We start from the raw sequence: 22257 nt of genomic DNA, 5'->3' as shown, positions 1-22257 counted from the left end.
ACCTTTAAAATCTTCTAAGAGAGACACCCATCAAAACTTGCCTAATTGCACCTTATGGGTAAAGAAAATAGCACTAATGCATTAGACGTCATTGTTTCATTGTTAATATCTGGCTAATATCTCAAGAACCCCATACGTACCGCATGCCTCGGCTCTGTTGATCTGCCAGCTCCTAGTTAAGAGTCAAATTCCGAACTGTAAAGTTGCTGGCATCACACCTCCAGGTAAACCTTGGCCTATCCATAATCTCTCTGCTGGCGGCATGTCACTCTGTTTGACATTGTTGCACACGTCAGTCGTCGCTCATAAAAAAAAAAAAAACAAGCGACATTATCTTTTGGGATCTCATCTGTCGTGTTCGCATCAACAAAAACATCAGCAGAGAGCGGAAGAGTATCTCATGAGCTGTCACTAATACGGCAACTGCTCCAATTTAAGTTAGAATCTCATCGTTGTCGTCTGCTCTTCGGGCAAGCCTGCCTAGATTGGGGTATGGGGTCTGGGGACTGGGGTCTGGGGTCTGGAGATTGCAAAGATATATACTAAGCATAGTGCATGCACAGATCTATGGCTGGCTCGATAAGAGATTGCCCAGACTCAGTCTCGGTGCGAACGGCGACTGTGAAAGTTAAAAAACGCGCAGCGAAAAGTCCGAGTACAATTCACCTGTTGGCTTATTGAACGAGTATACGCCATGCAACAGGCAATAGAGCTGGTTCGAGCGCAATTTCCCCGGGGAACACCTTGAAGTGTTGCAAAGAAAAGAATATTAATAATTAAATGTGGAGCAATTAAGCTTGATTTAAATGTGTGAAAATTGCTAATTCGTGTTGAATTTTACAGTGAGACAAAATGTAAAAAGTAAGGCGCAAATTTCGAAAAAAAAAATATATATATATACATTCAAATATCTAAAGTAAAAGCAAGAAGAACTTTGTGCGACGTTTATTATCTCAAATTTCAATTGGATTTAATCAAAATCATAAGAAAACTCTGTCACACACACACACACTCGCACACGCGAGCCTATTAACTTTGAGCGCGCCTTAGTGCATGTGTGTGCTGTATGTGTGAGCTTTGCGTACCTGCGCCTGTGTTTGTGTGTCCCAGTGCCGTCTGACCGAGAAACTCAGACTGAGACGCTGCGTCAGCCGTCGGCGTCGCTGCATTTCATTGAGACGAACTTCAAACCGAGAGCCAGGCAACTTTGTTAGAGTAACGGCGGTGCATTGTGTGCGTGTGGTTAAATTGAAGTATGGTGAAAATGGCCAGCGAGGAGACGGTCACCGAGGCCACCCGCACCGAGAAAGTTGAATTGTCGCACTTTGGTGAATTCTGTCAGCGACACGGCATTAATCCCAATTTGATTATGCTCAAGATAACGCTGTTTGTCATGTATGGAGGTGAGTACTGATAGCACACACACACACGCACACTCTTTTAAGACCCTCTCATTAAAAACCAATTATAAATGGAGCGGGAGCAGGAACCAAACCAAAAGCAAACGTGACGTCCAATTAGCTTCTTGTCAATTCGAGAAAGCATGTGAGCATTTGTTTTTTTTTTTTTATTGCTGATAACGGTTATCCGACTTGTTATGCGACGGCTTAACCAATTATGACAATTATGTTGTTTATGATAAAAACGAGGCGCAAAGATTCGGAGTAGATTAATTTTAATTGCTTTTTGCTAGTCGGTTACTCAAATTAAAAACAAATTGTAAATCGTTAAGTTTATATCATCTGTCTGTAGCATGAATTCTATATGCATTGGAAAATTTTGATAATTATGTTTTTCTCCTTAGTTTTCTTCACTTTGTCTATTGAATTCAATGAAATAATTTAAGCTAGTTCACATGAAAGTTAAAATAATTTAAATATTTTATAGCCTCCAGAGCTTCATAATGCGAATTTCGACTTATTTGGAAAACATTTTTGAAGATAATGTCATATTTATAAAAATTTTATTTATAAAGTATTCGAAAATTCTTAAATTTAACAAGATAGCGCTTTAGTCTTAAAGGCAACCTGTTCTAATAAGCTTCACAATATTACAAATGGAAACTTAAAAAGGTTCGGTGCTTATAGTCCGATCTTTATATAGGATCTTTATATTAGGACATAAATATAAGCTTGATATGCTTACGTGCTTCAAAGCTTAAAGCGATTTCTTTTTCAATAGAAAACAATGAATAAGTTTCATTTGTGATGATCAAGAATATAAATTACTCGTATGTCTCTTATGTTATGCAACAAAATTTTATTATGACCAGCTCCGAAGATGATTACAAATGTGAAATGCTTGCAAGACATTGAGCACTTAACTAAATTACCTTAATTTATATAATCATTGTTAGCTCCTTTCATATAAAGAACATTTCCTAATGCAAGCAGTAATGAGTTTTTGGCCTAGAGCTTGCGCAATCACATTTAATTTGAAGAAGAAACATAATACTCGTGATGAGATTGAGAAGCTGTCACCAGTTGGAGGTAGGCGATTGAGATGTGATGGAATACGCGTTGAGATAGATTACGAAATATCTTTTAATGAATGCGATAATGGCAATACTCCCTCCAGTCCGAAATCTAATTAGAAATATGCACTAATCAACTACATATGTCACACTGTGCGGGGCATCCCCTTGTTGAGCCAGATATAGATACATACATCTTAACATTTTATCAGACGTAGATCGAAAGAGCACAAATTATCAAATAAATATAATATACTTTCATCACATGTGTGCACTGATTTTTAAAATATGTCAATATACTCTGCGAATGTTGCACTTGACTTGCACACACATACATGTCTACACACACACGCACACACACACACATTTGGGGGTCAGTCACGCGTTAAGGACGAACTTGCGCGAGGCTTTGGTCAACGCAGGAATGATGCCCATTGACAAGTTGGCCATTGAATCAGACACAATTCAGGGATATTTTAACAAACGGGAAAGCTCACTGAAGATGGTGTTTATCAGATTTCCCGACGTGCCTCGCAAGAAATACGATTAGATAAAGATGCTCACTTTAGACAGCTATTATCTGGCCATGGATGCCTTAGTAGTTTCATGTGCGGCTGCGAAAGCTGCAGGTAGCTGATCTCATCTTGGGAATTGAGGTGCAAAGAGGTTCGGACAGCTGCCTTTGCCAGATCAAGGATTTGCGCCTGGCTAAGCGAAACATAGTCCTTAGATAGGCCAGAATATGGCGAGGCACAATTATCCATGCACCAACTGACGAATTTTTACCATATACCATATTCATCAGAACTCATTTAAATCCAGATTAAGTAAATTACAGATTAATTAAGATGTTTGATGTTGCGATTATTTAGGAGGGAGTACTGTAATAGTTAAGCTAACACAAGATGTATCTCTTCGTGGATAGAAACGACTTGGCATTACTTTACTTTCAGTATAATAAGTTAAATAAGTTGAAAAGAATAAGTTTAGAAATGTGAAATTTTGAAATGTGTCTAATTGGCAAAAGAAATCATCTCCGACCCATCTACCATATGCTCTCGATAGGAACGCCAAGCCGAGTAGATCTTGCCAAGACCCATTGACTATCTGTAAGAACAGGTCGATCTGGCAAACTACAAAAGCTAGAGTTTAAAATTTAAAAAATATGCTCGTTTACCTTGTGCATGTTTTTTTTTGTCGTTCGATTTAGTTATAAGAGTTAGACACAGGCTGTGATATGTAGATTCTTATATAGTTTATACGGATTTACATTTGGCTAGCTCCTTTTTGGATAGTTCATGCCTTATTCTTAGTGGAAATATGTGCTCTTATTTCCATAATTATTCATATTCATCAAAGATATGCAAGAATACATTTATCATGTGGAGCTAGACTGCGATCGAGTGCATCAATGGTTCAGCTGGGTTCAGGGAACACAAAACAAAAATATGCTCGATTGGTATTTACAAACAGAGTATAAAGAGCACACACAACTACCGCAGTTTTACCTACAATACAAGATCGAGTTAGGCTGGCAGTGAATCTGTGAATTCATTATCACAACATGCTGCAGCCCTGAACCGCGTCTCGGCCCAAGAAGAAACGACGATCTTGGCAACTGTGGAACTGTGGAGCTGTGGAACTGTCGAGCTGGGGGCATAGGCTGGTCGGAAATAATCAATTAGGCACAAAATGAGTTACACATTTGTATAAATTTAGTTACACAAACACGCGCCTGCATATGGGGCAGCTTCTTTTGTTGAACAGCACAGCTTTTCCCAGTGTGTGGCAATTAAGATTATATATATACATATATATATATATGTATATAGTTTATATATAGTTTTCTTCTGGATCTGTGTGCGGCTTTTGTAAATAAATCTAGCTTATGTGATTTAGGCTTGAGGAAGGTTTAGTTTTATTCGCCTCAACTAGTAACTATGTATCTGAAACTTAAATCAACGCCAGTCAAGTCAGATGACCGTGCGCTGTTTTCGCTGCTCGCGGTCAATGACAAAAACATTTTGCGATCATTTGCCATCCTCCTTTGGATCGCCCGCGTTCCGTCTGTATCTAATAATAAGGCGACCTCTGTTTGGCCATTGGTCGCATGTTGTTTTATGTCATTAAAGTCAAATTGTCGCAAATATTAGTATTAATGCGGTTTTTATTCGCTCTGATATTCACGCCTTTGTCGACATATTCAACTATCTTTTATGCCGCCGTTCTGGCACTAGAAAACACCGACGAATTGCTTGAACATATATATTCCAGTTGGTGTCAATAGCCAAGTTGACTTTTGAGTCCTATCCAGATCCAAGGCGTCGCCTTCCTAAAATATTTGAATTGAAGTAGCCGCTTCTCTACCAAGCCAACCTCTAGCCCAATTCACTATCTCAATACTTTCTAGAATATCTTAATTGATGCAGCTTTGGTAGCACACAATTCAAATAGAAAACTCGACAAGCTGAAAACCAGAAAATCTTACGCTGAAGAGAGAGAGAGAGAGATTTCCTACGGATGGAAAGCGAACACTAAGAAAGTGTTTTTGGAAAATTCGTCTCTCTAGTAGAAAAAATGGTGATCAAAGTTTGCGTGAAAATTCAACTGAGCGTCGGACTAGCAAGCGTGAAGTCGCCGGTTCAAATCTAGCGGAACTTTTCACTCATACAATTAGACATCAATTTGAGTTCTGTTTAGCTGTTTACCCGAATCATTTTAAATCTTTAAGAAATTGAACACCGCCGATGGAAATAGGGTAGTCCTAGCTTACAAATACCCTCTTATGCACATCATCATATTATACCTGATTATGACAGTTAACCTATGCACCCTAAATACTGAAATCCTGCAATCCTCTGATTACTCATGCTTTTTTTATTTAGCCACTTCATCATTGCTGCCCTATTTGACGATACACATGCAATCGATTGGGCTGACGGTGGAGGAAATAGCGATTATCTACTTGGCGTTGCCGTTCACAACTTTTCTCAGCCCTCCAATTACAGGTGAGTGAATAGAGGTTGAAGCAAAATTGGGTCAGCTGGATTATTCGATAAACGTATAATATGACATTTAAATAATTATCGGATATACATTTATTTACAGCATGTGGCTATAATATATTATAGGTTTTCGCATAGTATACACAAATGAGGCATATTTGACAAGAATGAATAACATTTTAGTAGAGCATGGATTTTGGCGAAATATTTAAGCTGTCAAAATTTCAGAAAGTTGACACCATAAACAACAAAGTTAATCAAGAATGTTTCCTAGAATCTTTATAGAGCTGGGCTGAAGGCATCTTCTAGTCTTCTCGTCGATTTATTGAAATAATATCCAATGCATACATTATGATATTGTTATATGCACATTTATATATATTATATTAATTAATTTTATGCACTGTAAACAAATCTGGCACATGATGTCAGGTTGAAAGAACATGATTTAAAATTAAATTTGTCCAGCATCTGAGCCAGTTCATCTCAATGTGTAACTAAGTTGTGAGCAAGTTTGTCAATGGCAAGGGCCATCTTGTAGTCAACATATTTGATAAAGCTTACCCACTTTAGGCAACACTTAGCCAGGCCACAGATGCAGATGCCAAAAGACACACACACCTCGTTTATTCAGAGCTCTAACTTGGCATCCACTTCTCTACTTTTCTCTGTCACGGTGCAGGTTTTCTCGTTGACAAATTTGGCAAATACAAGCCAGTCGTTGTGATGAGTCTTCTACTGAATGCAATTTTCCATCACTCGCTGCTCTTCATACCGCAGCAGGAGATACCAGGAGTGGTCCCATCGGCATTTGTAATCCGGCATCCGGAGAGCGGCGACACTGAGGTAAGCATCCATTTCAATAAGTGCCACAACTACAAAACTCTGTCATGGTTTGTCTTGATGGAAATTTTCTCTTTAATTACTTAAATCGCTCGAATCCTACTTTGAAAGCACACAAATTGGATTACATAGTCTACGTAAACGATTCTTTCGGCTATAAACTATCAATGTTAGCATTAAATTCAATTGAAAATTAAATTCCTAAAAGCTTCGCAGTTCGATGTTTAGCTAAGTGCTAAATTCATGCAACTGCCTTGAATTGTGCTTTAGCTTTTATGTAGAGTGCAGCCTGATAGACTGCTGCACATTAGCTGCCACACACACACACACACACACACACGCACACACACACACACACACACACACAGACACACCCACGATGTAGTACAAAAGGTTGCAAGCAACCTGAAGCGGCTTGATGCAGCTGTTGCACAGTAGATTAAATGCGCCTGCTTCATGGTTTCTTGTCGTGGTTGTTATTTGGTATTTTGACAATAGTTTGGGCAAAGCCAAAGTGGGACACAGTTTTGGGTATTCGCCACTGACTTTTCTTGCTGTTTGGCAGCTGGTGCAGAGCAGGCGCACATCCTCTGCGACGAGGCAGACCTAATAGCAACAAGGCTTTATAAACTTTATGAAAAACGATTCACCCACGTACATAAAGTATAACTAAGCCGCATAAAGGGTACAAACTCTTGTAATTTTGTCAAGAAATGTGTGACGCATAAGAGAAGGCTCCATACGTATTGATCACTATCAATGGGCATTTCAATAGGGTAATTCGTAATTATTCATTAGTCATTATTCATCAGTCATTGTTCATTAGTCCCCACTCATTAGTCATCATTCATTAGTCATTACGAAATCGTATAAAACTCAGCTGCATATTTTTCGAATTTAATTCACTTACATAAGAAATGGCTCTAAGAAAGCAATGCATATATGTGATATATTACACGATATATGCATTGCTAATCAGTAAAGTAAATTGGAAATTGACCACATTTATCTTTTTTTGAAAGCAACTTAATCTGAGCATTATGAACTGACACAGACTACCAACAAGGTCCGTTTTTACCCGCCTATGGATATTTATCATCAATATATATATATATACATATATAAACCTGGCTGATAAATAAAAATTGACATTTTCACTATAGCCTTTTTTTCAGCCAATTTCAATGGGTATTGTATGTCCGATATGGTTCATTTCGTGTTGCCTAGGAAATGTTTTACTTAATCCAAAAGCCCTGCAACGGACACGTATTCAATTGTGGCACACGTATTTCGTGTCTGTCTCGCGGTCCCCGCTGGATGTCTATATATTTTGCGAGGAGCAAGAAGCAGTGCAGCACAAAAGCCGGCTTTTATTCGAGGCGCCATAACGCTGTCACTATCAATACACACTCGTACACTAAGGCACACGCCCACATAGAGCTATAAAACGCACACCAACTGAGCTTCTCCACTTCGGCGTGTAAGTGTGCGTGCGTGTGTGTGTGTGTGCGTGTGTGTGTGTGTGTGTTAGCTGTGCCCGCGCGGACAAAGAGTGTGTGAGAGAGAAAGAGAGGAAAACTTTGGAAGCGACTGACTACACATTGCTGGGAGCCCATCAGCCTGACTCGCGTTGGCGCAGACACAAATGCAGCTTCTGGCACATACAAATGCTCACGCACACACACACACACACACACACACACCATATTACGCATACGCATAGTGTGTGGCAGATTATCTGTCTGTAATGGGTCACCCTGTGCCAGATGTTGCATCTTTTTGTGTTGCATACCATTCGGCTGCTTAAATTGCCTTTTTGCTCGAGGTTCGAGCTTTGCATGCGCATAAATTTGTGTCATGTAAAATCATTGAATATGGCAAATAACTGTCGAATGTGGCAAATGTTGGTTGCCAACCTTTTGGACCTTGTGAATGTGAATGTGTAGGCATTGGCAAAAATTTGTTGCTTGGGGGCATTTCATTTTTATGCATTGTATTTCTTGTGTTTTATGCTCATAAGTCCGGCAATGTGGACAGTTTTGTGTTATTGTTGTTTCAGGCATTTATTGCCTTTGGCATTTGTCCGGCTGTTGCTGCCTTTGTCATAATAAAATATTAAGCACTGAACTGTGTTTTATGTGTCAGCAAAGCGCTTTTATCTGGTTATATATTAAGAGAGCATGGCTGCAAGAAAAGCATTCCCACAACATCGAGTAGAATAAATAAGCAAATAACGCAGAAAAATATAAATTTTCGAAGAATACTCTTGCTGTAGGTACAGCTTACGATAAAATACTCTGTACTTATTTAAAAAAAAGGCTGAATGGAGCATTTGATTTTCCCCAAATAGAAAAAGAGAGAAAGACTATATGTGTATGGAAAAACATAAACGATCTAATATCTCAAGTACCAAAATGCGCGATGCTTTCGATATTGGAAAATCTATTCATTAGAATGTGTTCTTTGTCCATTATATATATTTGAATAGCTTATGCATACCCTTTTAGCACATTTTAATGGGCATATGTTTTGCTAGCATTTTGCAAGTTCAATATTATTCCCAAAACAAAGCTGAGAGACTTTTCCTATTGAAATGTCAAAAGAATGCACATGGAAATTGTAAGTTCTCGACTTGGTGACAGCTAAACACTGACTGCAGAACTAACAACAGAACTGAAGAACTTCCAGGCTGGGAGGCAATGCCAAAAAATCCACTTAGGTACACAGGAGTGCACGTCAGCTCCGCATGTGTTTGTATCACGTACATTTATCTTTGTGTCGTTTTGCAGCACTTAAACTACACCGACAACAGACACGTATGCCTCGCACACACACACACACACACACACACACGCATGTATGTGTGCTGCAATACGGCAAGTTGAACAGAGCCGTTGTCGTTAGTCGTAATGAAACGCAATGGACCTGCGTGTTAAGGGCCTCGTTGTGGTCCTCTTCCTGAACCAATGCCTGTGGCACGCACTGCCCTAAATGAGAATTGGCGCAAAGTATTCTCTACTTTGAGATACGCACACTCGACACACTCTCGCATTAGTCATTCGACACTTAGCCACATACATGGTTAGGGTGTGTATCGAATTTGTATTTATGATCTGCAAATAAAATACATTAAGACAAGACGGAGAGACAGAATGCAGCAAGCCGAACAGAAAATACCCTATTCAGTGTCCTACGATTTTGCAGACATCTGAGGAGAATTGTGAATTGTTTGGGGAAGCTAAGCGCTTCATTTTCAACTAACAAACTGACAAAAGGAAAGACGATCAGATGGAATATCGATACTGATCAATGATATATATGCAGCTAAACGCTTCATGCCAAAGTGTGAATACCCTCCACAAGAGCATAGCTGGCAATTAAGATGCCTTTAATCAAGAATGTTCTAATAGAAGAACCTGAAGACCACGCCCAGCTAGCTTTAGGAACATGCCAAGTTTCTTCTACAAAGTGTATACTACACAGATTCTATATACAAAGTCAGATATCTATTTAGTCGAATGCATGGAAATGGTGTAAGTTATTGGATTACGTGGACATTGGTAGGACCTATTTTAGGTATTTAGAACTTTAATATTCTAAGAATGTTTCGATAGTAGATATGTTTGCCAATTTGATATATATGACCAATATGTAGACTGATGTCAATAGTTGCAAAGAGAAATATCAGCAGGGACTATGCAAATATTTGTGTTGTTTTTGCTATCAATAATACCTAGCTGTTTATTAAGTGTTTAACATTTTGTTGCAAATTTGAAATAAACATTAATTTTGTGCTTTGCTTTCAACTGTTGTCTGGCCAAAAACAATGTGTCCGCTCTCTCTCTCTCTCTCTCTCTCTCGGCTAGATTGCAAACTTGTTATATAAACTCGTATAAATCAGCGTCAAGCAATGTGTGAAATTATTCATCCAACCGTTTAAGAGCCAGGTCACAGAAAATATGTTGTCACCGAGACAAAACAATTCCGACAGTTGAAAATTCCTTCAGCCATTTGTGTGCACAGCTTACTCTTTGTCTAATGCATTAGGCTATGCATCCAAAATATTTATTTAAGTATTCAGCTTCAAAAATGGGTCAAATCGAAACTGAAGTCGATTTTCATATTGCTTCGATAGTTGTTTCGTGCTTCTCGAATTTCGTTCATTGAAACTTTTTCTAAATCTCCCACTTGCAATGGACGGGTTTCCCAATAAAAGTTCCTTTAAGCTTAACATGGCAAGTTATCCAATCTGTTTTGCTGACTCTCAGTATTAAATGAAGTTATTTTAAATAGAACTTTTCACTAGTTTAAAGAGTGTTCGCAGCAGGTGTCTGACAATGAAGGGCGACTGTATACTACATATTTAAAGTTATATATTTTGTTTGTACTTTCAAATGGCATGTAAGGGATTTTAAGGAAGGTTTTAAAGGTTGTTGCATCTTGAGCTTTGTTTCTTCTGTTCTTTGCTTTGTGGCTTATTGTGCATTTTTTCCAGCAAGGGTTGCCGTTTGGGGAAATTTGTATTTGGACTCGTTGTTGCCCGGAAATTACCATTTTTATGATTGCACCGCTGGACGGGGTTGCTGTTGTCTTTCATAGTCCTGGAATTGAATTTCTCGATTCGCATTAAAATTAGTAATCGATATATGCATGGACATGGACATGGACATGGACATGGACATGGACATGGACGAGGACGCGAGCAATCACAACGGACAGCCATGGCTGCATATGCAGATAAACGAAATGGGGGAATATTTATTATTATTTATGTTCTAGTGTAATGCTGGGCCTGTGCTCAAAGGCTGGTCTACATGGCCAAAATAGTCTTGTCTCCTTCGGTCCAGTCGATGATCGTCTTATCAACATCCTCCATATCCATATTAATTGAGCTCTCGTAAACTGTGGCCGTTAGTTCCTCTTCTTCGCCTTCATCGGCTTCAGCATTGAACTCGCTGTATTCATCTTTATCGTTGGCCGAATTGTAAACTGTGCCTTCATCCGAGTCCGAATCATCATTGTTGCTGTCGGGTATTAGCATGCCAGCTGCATAAAAGTGATCTTCGAGCATGTTTTTCCACTCGTTCAGATAGCTATTGAAATCGCGAGCCTCGAAGCGGGCCGTATTTCGAATGTACCACATAATATCGGTACCAGCCAATCCCTCATAGCTGCCATTCGGTCCAAAGTCGTGTGGTGCACTGGACACATCGTAGATGGTGCCCAGTAGGGCGACCAGATACCTGCCGTTGGGATTCTTTGCATCATAGTATTCGAGCTTCTCCCTGGTCAGAGTGAGATTCTTTAGAGGCGGCGGTATCTTGACGTGCCCCTCCTTCTCGTAATCCTCGTCATCGTAGGTCGGATATTCACGGCGCATATGCGTATAGGCAATATAGCCCACGAGGCAGGTCATTGCCACAATTCCCAATGGTGAACTGATCACTTCACGCAGCTGCTCACTCCATGTATTGGTTGGTATCGAAGACATCGAGATATTTTGATGTCAACCTTTATTTTTGTTCAAATTTGTACTTTCTGTTTTCTCCTAGTCGTAAGCTCTACTACTGTTTGGCTTTCATTTACTGAAATTATTCGTTTGAAATGCCTACTGCAATGTTGTGTGAGGATTTTCGTAATGCCGCCAAAATGAAACGAAAACTGACGGAATACTATCTAAAGAAATTGGTCTCACATTATGCGCAGCATATTTTCATATAAACGACCTCGACTTTCAACGAATTGTTTCTATTACACGCAATACCCTGTACTATACTTGTTCCTCAGAACCACATTTTGATCTTGATATCTTTTCTTCTTATTCATGCTTAGACCTTATTTTAAGCGAGATATTTCTCGAATGGGATTCCAAATTAAAGGGCTTAAGAAAATTTGCTTAGCCTAATGGAACGCTTGTGTCAATTGTTAATTTTTAGCATATTTAATGAAATCAGTTAAAATTTGTTCTGTTTTGTTAATCGTTTGCAGGTCTGGTGGTCACCTTGCCCCAGTAGAGAGTGTCCGGAAGAGCCCGAGCTGGATTTGGCTGTATATCAATGCGTTGACTATTGTCTGATGCAGGAGCAAGTAAATCCAGAACTTTACTCCGATGTGACGCAGTATGATAGGTCCACAACAAGGACGACCACGACGAGGGCAACGCTCGGTCCGAGCATGAATGCGAATGAGCCAGCCTTGGTGACCACCACAACAACAACATCGACGACCTCTTCGCCAGCGTCGTCATTACCAGCATTATTCGCAACACAAACGAGAAGCAGATACCAAGATGCACTTAATATGTCATCGACCATGTTCCCGCCGCTGGAGAACGTTTCTGCCTTGTCCTTGCAAGTGCAGCAGCCACCCTCTGGCGCTGCTTCATCGCCAGCTGTGGAATTGTCAGCCATGTCCATGCAGGGATTTAATCGTAAGTGACACTTCTACATGTTGATCCCTCCATTGTCCCCCTTTTCGACCACGGAATTGGTCAGCTTCGCTCTTATTATCATTAGAGCCAAGCGGTTGCAGCGACTGCCTCCGGCTGCTAGTTAGCCTTTAGTTTTGGTGTCGACCGAGTCATTCACACCAGAAGAGCCTGGACCTCTTCTCTAACATTGTCCATATCTGTGTTCGCATCCATGTCAAGTGTGTGTTTTTTTATGCCCTGAACCCATTGAATATGGCTTAAAAGGAAAAATGTAACTAACAGGAAGAATCTACAAATATATATATATGTTGATTGGAAGGACAACTTTATGTTTAAAATATGTTTTCGTCAGTCGGATTGGGGCAAAATATTATCAATATCGATCTACTTCATCATATTCCTAGTCATCCGTAGTTAATCAATCTCAAACATTAGAAAAGAAAATAATGTTTATATTTGAAAACATTTGTGAGCTGGGACTTAAATATACTGCACAACTGCGTGGGAATTTAGGCTTTAGCTTGGCGCAGTTTTTATTTTACTTTAAAATGTGAAAGGTTTGCTTTAATACCACAAGGCAAATGAGCTGACCACGGGACTACTCTGCAGCTATTTAAATACTCGGCTTGTAGTTTGTTGCTTGCCTGTAATTGTTAAAGCTCTATTCAGCCATACTTATCATACGGGTGCTTACAGTTTCTGCGGGCAATACGGGCGACAAATCAAAGGCCAGCAGCAGTTGGGTGCATTCGGATGATGCGGATGCGACGTACTTTATGCTGCAAATGCATCCCGATTTGGCGGACCCCACCGAGCAGCTGGGCATGGAAATCGAGCAAGATGACAACGAAACGGTCACCGATATTAGGCAACGTTTTGGCGAGGATAGGCTTGTGAAAATGCAAATCAATCTCACTGACATGGACGACCTGGATTTGCGATGCGGAGGCCTGGTTAGGCGCACCAACATGTCCTATGTGAACACAAAGGCCGTCAGGTGCTTGATGCAACGCTGCACGTTCACGTTGAATGCGCCCGAAATTTGCCCACCTGACTACAAAGAAACCGATGACACAATATTCTGGATATACTTTCTACTACGGTACGTAGGCTAACATTCTCTTAAAACGATTCAAAGCAATGTCCCGTCTCGGCCTGGCTTGGCTTGCGATTGAACCAATGACTTTTCCACTATTCAATTTATCATAGAACTAGTTTCTTAGAGCGCAATAGTTCGAATAGAAAATCTGGTATCTATATATATATATATATATACGTTGAAATCAAAATATAATCTTTCAGTCAGTTTAGCCATAATGAAGAATGCAAATAGAGTATTGTGCAGTCGAAACAGTTGTAATTACATATTTAATTTTTTAGATTTCTTGCAACGACCATGTTGTCGGCAGGAGTCACCATTATGGATCCCATTGCATTGACGATGATTGAGAAGTTCGGTGGAGACTTTGGACGTGAACGCTTGTTTTCGAGCATTGGCATGGCCATCTTCTCGCCCATTACGGGTATCATGATTGACTACTCGTCACGCGGATTGGGCTACACAGACTACTCGGCTGCCTTTTATACGTACGATGTGCTGTTGGTCATATCGACAATGTCCGTGCTAATGATGCCGCTGGGCGAGAAGCTGCCGGCGGATAATGTCTTTCGGGATTTATGGAATCTATTGAAAATGCCGCACGTGATTGCCTTTATAATATTTCTGTTTGTGCTCGGAAATTTCTGGGGCTTTATCGAGAGCTTTCTATTTTTGTATCTCAAGGAGCTGGGCGCTCCTAACTACTTGTTGGGTAAGTTCACGCAATTCTGCCCTCATTGCCATCAGCGAGCAGCTCATCTGTTAATATGGGCTTCGTGTGTGCTATTCCAGGCATTACAATTACTGTGGGCACCGTGAGCAGCATTCCATTTTTGTATGGTGCGGAGAAAATCACACGCATATTTGGACACGTTAATTTGATTATCATTGCGTTCTTTTCGCACGCCGGACGCCTAGTGGGCTATTCGTTTATCGAGTAAGTGTGCCAGACATGTGCGTGTAATCTAATTTTATGGCAGCATCGAGTTTCTCCCAGAAACGCCTGGTGGTGCTTTCCGTTCGAGGCCATGGAATCGCTCTCCTGCCACCTGATGTGGGTGGCAGCTGCCACCTACTGCTCCATATTGGCACCCAAAAGCTTGCTGGCCACGCTGATTGGCGTACTCGGCATGGCTCACTTTAGCTTGGGCAAGTCTGAAAGCACAAAATGTAATCCAGCAACATGTAATGAATGTTCTTATTCGCATAGGACGCGGCAGCGGCAGCTTTACGGGCGGCCTGCTCATCGGACAGTTTGGCACACGCGATGCATTCCGTTACATGGGCCTGCTTGCCGTGGTGGGCGGCATTGCGTATGGGCTGCTGCATCTCATTTGGCTGCGCAAATTTGATCACACAACAGAGGAGTCCGAGGAGGACGTTGAGGCCGTCGAAGCTGGCGAGACCGAAAAGCTGACCGAGCCCGCCACCAAGGAGCAGGGCACATCCATGTCGCTGGAACGCCTCAGCCTAATGATCAAGTACAATCAGATTGGCAGTCTGTCATCGCTGCCAAGAGGCTCGAGGGTGAGTCCAGGCTTACGATTCGCCTAGCAAGTTTTTAATTACAATTTATCGATCAGGCGGATATACATGACCATTTATCGGTGCGCCGCAGCAGCTACAACGTGGAGTCCTTGAGGGGCGTGCCACGGCACGGGAACATTGGCAATAGCGCCTCTAAGGTGGATATACTGCGTTCGGCGCTCGAAATTAATCACAAGTCCTCCAACAATTCGATGCTGAGCAAAGCCGATAACAAAACGTCAAATCAATCACTGGGACGAAATCGTGCCGACAGTGCGCCCAAATTGAATCACAGCAATCTGAAGAACATTTCACAGCCCGCCCTGGAGGGTGTCGTTTTGGAGGTGAGTCCCAGTTCGAGTCCACCTAACAACCTATGCTGTGTGTGTGTGAGTGTCAGGGTGTGAGTGTTTGTATGTTTCTGATTCCGATGATTGTCGTCAATTGTTTTGACTTCTGTTGGGGGTGGCGCCTTTTACCCTGGCTTGGCGTGAGCAGGTTTGTGAGTTTTAAAAATGTTTAGCAGCTGTTGCGCCAATAACTTTCTAGCATACCCAGCGCTGTCCGGCTGGTCTCTTCCTGTTCCTTGCCGGATGCTCTGCGGCACTGCATCCGCTTGCCGTTTATCGTTTATCGTGCATTGTTTATTTTTCAGTATTCGTGTGCTTGGCAGTTGTTTCCTCTCCAATGGCTTTGAATCCCAACTCCGAATGGAATGCAGCTTTATTTTTTATTTTGCTTTTCCTTTAAACTAGCTGAACCGTAAGAGTTAGATCTACTCTGAATAACAAACATTTATACAGATATATCGCCTATCAGACATGTTTAGTTCGAATTAGAACTCGAAATTGCATTTCTTAGATTCTATTCTTTTGATACTCTATTCACTAAACGGAAATGAGTATATTAGTATATATCATTTAACACAATCAAGACTACAATTTTCGACAAGTCTCTTAAGCTGTAACCACACCCAAAACAGAGTATTGCTCAGTCGAGTGCTTATCTAGTTGATTTCTGAGAGCATGTCCAAATTGTTGTCCATCGATTTCTAAGCTCAACGCAACAAATTCAGCCGGACGCATTTCACCTGTGAATGCAACTGCCAATGAGGTAAATAATTTTTCCATCGGTTTAATTAAAAACTTATAATGATATATACCTGGCTGCTGGCCGCAGTTAATTTCGTAATTAATTGGCAAAGCTTTCAAGCGGGCTTTTATGGCTGCTCGGCAACCATAATTCAATAAATCAAATGTGGTTGCAACAAATGCGCAAAAAACGAAAAAACAGAAAACAGAAAACAACAATAACAACAGCAAGAGCAACAAATTAATGAATTTATGAACATGCCAAACTTTGCCTTGGCATTTCCAGGCTACAAACAACACTCTGAGGCGGACAGACGGACATGTGGACCGACCGACTGACAAACTGAGAGCTCGACTGAGCTGGAAACAAAAGCTAGCTGGGAGCAGGAAGCGTGAGCTAGGAGGCGACGCTTGCAAATTGCAGGCGAGACCAGAGGCGAAAGTTCGTTTGGGTTTTTCGTTTGTGCAAAATAAATTTGCCAAAACCATCAGCCCCCGCCCATGTGTGTGCCTGGGTGTGTGTGTGTGTGTGCGTGTGTGTGCCTGAGTGTGCATGTGAATTAGTGTGCGAGTGCATCTGTATCATAAGTATGTAACAACAAATACCATTCACAAACAAACAGGGCGTGGAATCAACGTTCTTTCCGAGCCGTATGAAAAAGTATCCAAGTGGTTTGTTAACTTCAATACCCGCTGTGGACTTATCCGTTATACCCAGCTCTATGTTAATGGTAATGTACAATCCAAAATGGGCCAAATGAATGCATTAGCAGAAACAATTGCTCGGCAAGCCGAAGCGCAGATATCCTTGCAGAGTGGGACACGGATTCCAAGAACAAATATGTAAATCATGTGAAAAACTCTACATTTTATTGACATTGTCCGTTTGAAGCCTTGGCTTGGAATCTAGCTAAACATCCATTTGAGTGTCCATTTATTAAGCTGTAGTTCGCTCTGCAAGAGTATTTATTCACAACAAACACACACAGTTTGTATATATATATATGTATATATGTGTATTTCATCATGGATCTGGCATGCGCGAATCCCCAGCACCACAAAATCCTCTGAAAAGCTGGCGGCTGTTGCATTAGATTTGCAGTTCTCGTTCTGGTTCTGGTTCTGGTACTTGTTGTTTTTGTTTTTTGTTTTGTTTGGATTTGTTTTTATTGATGTTGGTTTTGCGTTTGCCAAACCACTCGGGAATTATTTTATTACGTTAAATTAAGGGCCACACTTGCTAGCAGTATTTGAGTTTGCCGCATCCCTCGATTTAATGCATGCTAAATTTGCGCCTCTTTGAGATATTCAAGCACACAGCTTTTTCATATTTGAATAGGAAAATAAATATTTTTTGGCATCACTCGCTTTGGTCGCTGGGGCTGCGTTGAAAATGTCGGCTTTGCTATTTTTCTTTCGCTGCGATTGTGTTTGCTTTTAAGCCGAATGATTTGTTGTCCAACTTAGTTCAAATTGACAAAAAGTAACAATAGCAGCTGTTCCAAAGGCAACAATGAGCAGGAGGATTTGCCGCTTGCGCAAAGCAAAAACATTGCCCCAACGTGTGCAAACAAAGAGAAGCAAAATTTGAAACGATGGCAACGACTCTAAAGCTGAAGCTGGAGCTGTCAATGTTGTATACTGGTCTTCAAATAATTGAACTGTTGATGAAAACCTGACAACGAATCGGAAATTACGTGGCCAACCTAATGCCAGCCATATGCACTTGCTTTCCTTTCTAGTCGACTCTGATTAAATGTCATCGCTGTCACATTACGATAACTTCAAGACTAGGGGATTTGTTTGCATAGCACACACAAACACACAGATAAATTTAGATGGACATGGTTAGATCAATAAAACTCTTCAATCTCGTAGTAAGCATTGGTGAATAAATTATATTGCTCACTGGAACTGTGATTGCAATTCAGCTTGGAGTTTGTAGAACCATATTCATACCCATTGAAAGTGTGCCTGCCAAGGGGTATACTGGGCTTATGCCAATATTTGTAGCAGGCAGAAGCAACCATCTCAGACACAATTAAATAAGTCTTTTAATCGTTATCACTTTTTTTTGACAAAGAACTTTTAAACATTTACCAGAGACTATTTCACCAATTTAAGTCTTAGTGAGGAATTGTGTATGAATTGTACATTACACATAATAAACATATTTCTGTTTCATCTGGGGTCATCATTTCAATTTTCTATTACTTCTGTTTCTATCTTCCTAATAAGTGCAATTTTAATTCATTTGCTTCACACGTTTGGTATGATGTCTAATTGAAACACGGCAAGGTAGCAAAAATTTAAAACAAGAAAGAAAAAGAGCTATATTCCAGAGTGCTTTACTAGGCGAAATTGAATATCCAACTGAAAATGGCATAACATTCATAGAACTGAATTTTACACACAACCAAACTAAAACAAAACACAAAAGAGACAATATATTTCTATGTACATATTTCATTAAAATTCCTCTTCGTGCTAAATTTATACACTTACTTCATGTGGTCGGCTGAGTTTCCTTTTGCCTCATACATACATTCCCTTTTCTACTATTAATTGGAACAGGGTATAAAAAAGGGCTACATTCGTAATTCGACTGATTCTAAATTATTTATTGTCAAATTGGCAGGTTTAACAAAATGTATTTGCACTCATTTTGTTGTTCATAGCACTTAAACGGAGAGAATATTTAGCTTAAAGTGTCTTAGTTTCTTGTACCTATTGTAGCATAACACAGCTAACAGAATTGTTAAACCCATGTAAAAGACAAACAAGAAACGAATTTTTCAAATTGAATGCCAACTAATTTTATTTCCCTGGTCGAGAGGGTGCGTTTGGTGCCTAACGACCTAAAGCCAACGTACAAAAAGTGAGTGGGAAATTGAGCGTAAGTAATGTGTAATTTTCAAAAGTAAAAAAATAAAAATAAAAATAAAAATATATATAATAGCGTTCATGCTTACTGACTGACAAACTGATTGGTAATCAAGGTGAAAATTAAGACGCTATTTTGAAACATTCGACTCGATACGATAGTAAAAGTTTGTTTGATTAGAACACTGGTTCAAACCACGTATTAATTTTAAATTATAATATTTGCTAAAAAAATTTGTCTCTATTCGCAATAATAACAGGCAATCAGAGAAGCAAAGGGATAGCAAATAAATTATAGTTCCAGCTAATATAAACATACATTTTTTACATGTTTGACAAACAAAAATTTTCGGTATCATTTGCACTTAAACTTATTCACTTGAACCGCACAACTCTGGGTAATGTAAATATTTCGAAATGTCATCATAGTATATCGGGTTTGTCAAATGTCCAACCTGCTGTCCATCTGGCCAGGCTTCCTTACACCTTGCAACCAATATCCATAAATAATTCATAGTTTTGTACACTGTGGACAGAGTATTAGGTTGTCGGTTGCACCGTACTGTAGAGTATTCAAAGGTAATGCGAAGGCTTTGTTTCAAAACAAAGGCGGGCCAATTTTTTTTTACATCAAACGAAATAAATTGCTGGCTTTTACGAACGCTACTTAAGATCCATGAATGCCTTTCTGTTATACATGCTTACATGTACTCTCAAGCATGCATACATGCATGCATACATGCATGCATGCATAAATGCTTACATGCACACATATGCAAGCTGGGCTTCCTCTCTACCGCAGCTTCAGTACATGGAATAATTATTCTTGAATAGTTACGAAACATTCAAGGCTTAAATATGATATCCAATTGTGTGTATGTAACATTTTTTTTTATTTATTTTAGTGGAAAAGGGACTACTGGAAATATTCTTGAATCATGTGTTATGTACGCTAAATTGATTGTCCTATCTAACTTCTAGAACATAAAACTAATCAACTAAATTGATGATAACAGAAAATAAACTTGATATGCCCAAGCAAGAGAACAAATTTGAACTTTAAAACGAGTCTGGCTCGAATCGACTGTCAACGATTTCTATGGATTCAAAATACACTCTATCAAGTCAGATAAACCCGCCCTGTACATTTTTGTAGCCATTATAATTAGTAGAGTTTATTACAACTCTATTAGGTTAAATGAACCCTCTAAATCTGGATATGCAAGAGAAAAGCTTACATTTGCAGTGTGTCCGTGTATTATTGGCACATTGCTCTCAAAAGTTTAAAAAATTGGCATGAGCACATTTTAATTGGGGCCAAAACTTATTCAAAAGCCCTACCATTATACTCTGTTCACAAATTACCAAGTGTATATTGGGTTTTGTGCATTGAATGCCCAGATGGGATAAGTCCATGGAGAAATCTATATCATCCAAACATTAATGATTGTACCTGGTTTATTTGGATCATGTCTGCCTTTCACATCCCATAAGGTCGCAATCGCCATAATCGAGTAGTCCTTTTTCCACCTGTATTCAGCTGTTATTACACTGTGGACAGGGTATATTGCGAATGGTTGTAGCCAACAGCAACGCTCTGTTTCCAACTCTTTTTATGGGCCACTAAAGAGTGTGTGGTCATATGTGATATGAGTTCAAAGTAGCATGCAGGTAAAAAAAAAAAAGCACTTGCTGGAATTTCAATAAAAAGCACTAAAACAAACAAACATTTTGTGCGGGTAAATCGCATTTAGTTTACACTCTTCACAAGGGCTTTCCGTTGGCTTTAGTTTTTGTTGTAGTACTTTGGTTGGTACTTTGAATGTTCTGAAATTGGTTTATTATTTACTTTAGCTTTTAATTGGCAATACAACATGCAAATATTTTTGTTTAGACGTGCACAAAGTGAAAAGCGTATATTGCCGCTGGTGTTTATTGTCCGTCCGTTCATGTGAATGCGTTTTTATAGGTTTCCGTTAAGACTTGAAGTAAAGTATTAGTATATATTGCAGAAATCTTAGAGTTTCCTTACCAAATTTTTCATAAAAACACGAAGACCTGTTTAAGCTCGATTGGATACCTATATCGGATATTATAAAAGACGCCAACAATTTGTATAAATGTCTTACATTTCAAAGATATAGATCTGCACTTTGGTGTATTGGGTATAATAATTATGTGCCTCTTGACTTAAAAGAAGTCAGAAGAGAATTTTTGTCTTAGTTCGTTGTAGGGATTTGCCCTCTTTCTGCATCTGCTGCATCTTCAAATTTCAGGCAGATCAAAAGTATTTAAATTATTTAGGATTGAAAATGTTCACTTATGCTTGTTAAAACTGCACAATTGAATGAATAATTAACTTAATCGTAGCATATATTTGCATGAATGATATTTAATGAATGATCTACAACTATATTTATGTATATCTATTGCATTGGGCATGCGCACTGAATGGCATTCAGGCATATCATTTTAAACTTACTCAAATTTTGCTATTAAAATACAGGATCAGGAGGGACCCAAGGTAATACCCGAGGAAACGGAATTGAATTCGTCCAAAACAACTGTGTCTGGCTGCTTGGAGGAGGCGGCATCTAAGGCCGAGTCCATTGGCTGTGAGAAGAGCGTGCAGGATGATGACAATTGAATGGGTTGTGTTAGCCAACCAATTGATGCGTACTTGGGGCGTAGAGTGATATTACAAGACACATTGAAATTATAAATGAAAAAACAACAACAAAAATGAAAGCAATAAAATAGGCACTACTTGAGAGATATTGAATACGGCTTGTGTGGCATTTAAATGTTAAACAATTTATTGTTAGTTGTACATTTGTTACGAATATGTTATATTATAATATGCGAATAAACAAAAAATCGTTGAAAACAATTACATTTAAATGCAA

At 39.6% G+C, this 22257-nt stretch overlaps 2 protein-coding genes across 3 annotated transcripts; one reads left to right on the top strand and one right to left on the bottom strand.

Moving 5' to 3' along the window:
• The first annotated feature begins 597 nt into the window (after positions 1–597).
• LOC6628441 (major facilitator superfamily domain-containing protein 6) lies at positions 598–22246 on the top strand. 2 transcript variants are annotated; one of them, XM_002052190.4, is made up of 12 exons: positions 598–1403; positions 5359–5481; positions 6161–6324; positions 12310–12751; positions 13448–13853; positions 14132–14562; positions 14643–14787; positions 14848–14999; positions 15061–15377; positions 15434–15721; positions 17092–17199; positions 21858–22246. In XM_002052190.4, exons 1-12 carry the CDS (start codon positions 1256–1258, stop codon positions 21996–21998), a joined length of 2865 nt encoding a protein of 954 aa, XP_002052226.2. In that variant the 5' UTR covers positions 598–1255; the 3' UTR covers positions 21999–22246. The 2 variants fall into 2 exon arrangements, with proteins under 2 accessions (XP_002052226.2, XP_015028384.1); XM_015172898.3 differs by lacking the exon at positions 17092–17199.
• On the bottom strand, positions 10675–11902 carry LOC6628442 (membrane-associated progesterone receptor component 1). The gene has a single exon (XM_002052191.4). The coding sequence runs from the start codon at positions 11810–11812 to the stop codon at positions 11132–11134; it is 681 nt and encodes a 226-aa protein (XP_002052227.1). The 5' UTR covers positions 11813–11902; the 3' UTR covers positions 10675–11131.
• Positions 22247–22257: the final 11 nt, after the last annotated feature.

The sequence above is a fragment of the Drosophila virilis genome, chromosome 4 (genome assembly GCF_030788295.1).
Source record: "Drosophila virilis strain 15010-1051.87 chromosome 4, Dvir_AGI_RSII-ME, whole genome shotgun sequence".
Classification (NCBI taxonomy): domain Eukaryota; kingdom Metazoa; phylum Arthropoda; class Insecta; order Diptera; family Drosophilidae; genus Drosophila; species Drosophila virilis.
The sequence above is the reverse complement of the archived record's forward strand: the minus strand, read 5'-3'. Positions and strand labels throughout refer to the sequence as shown.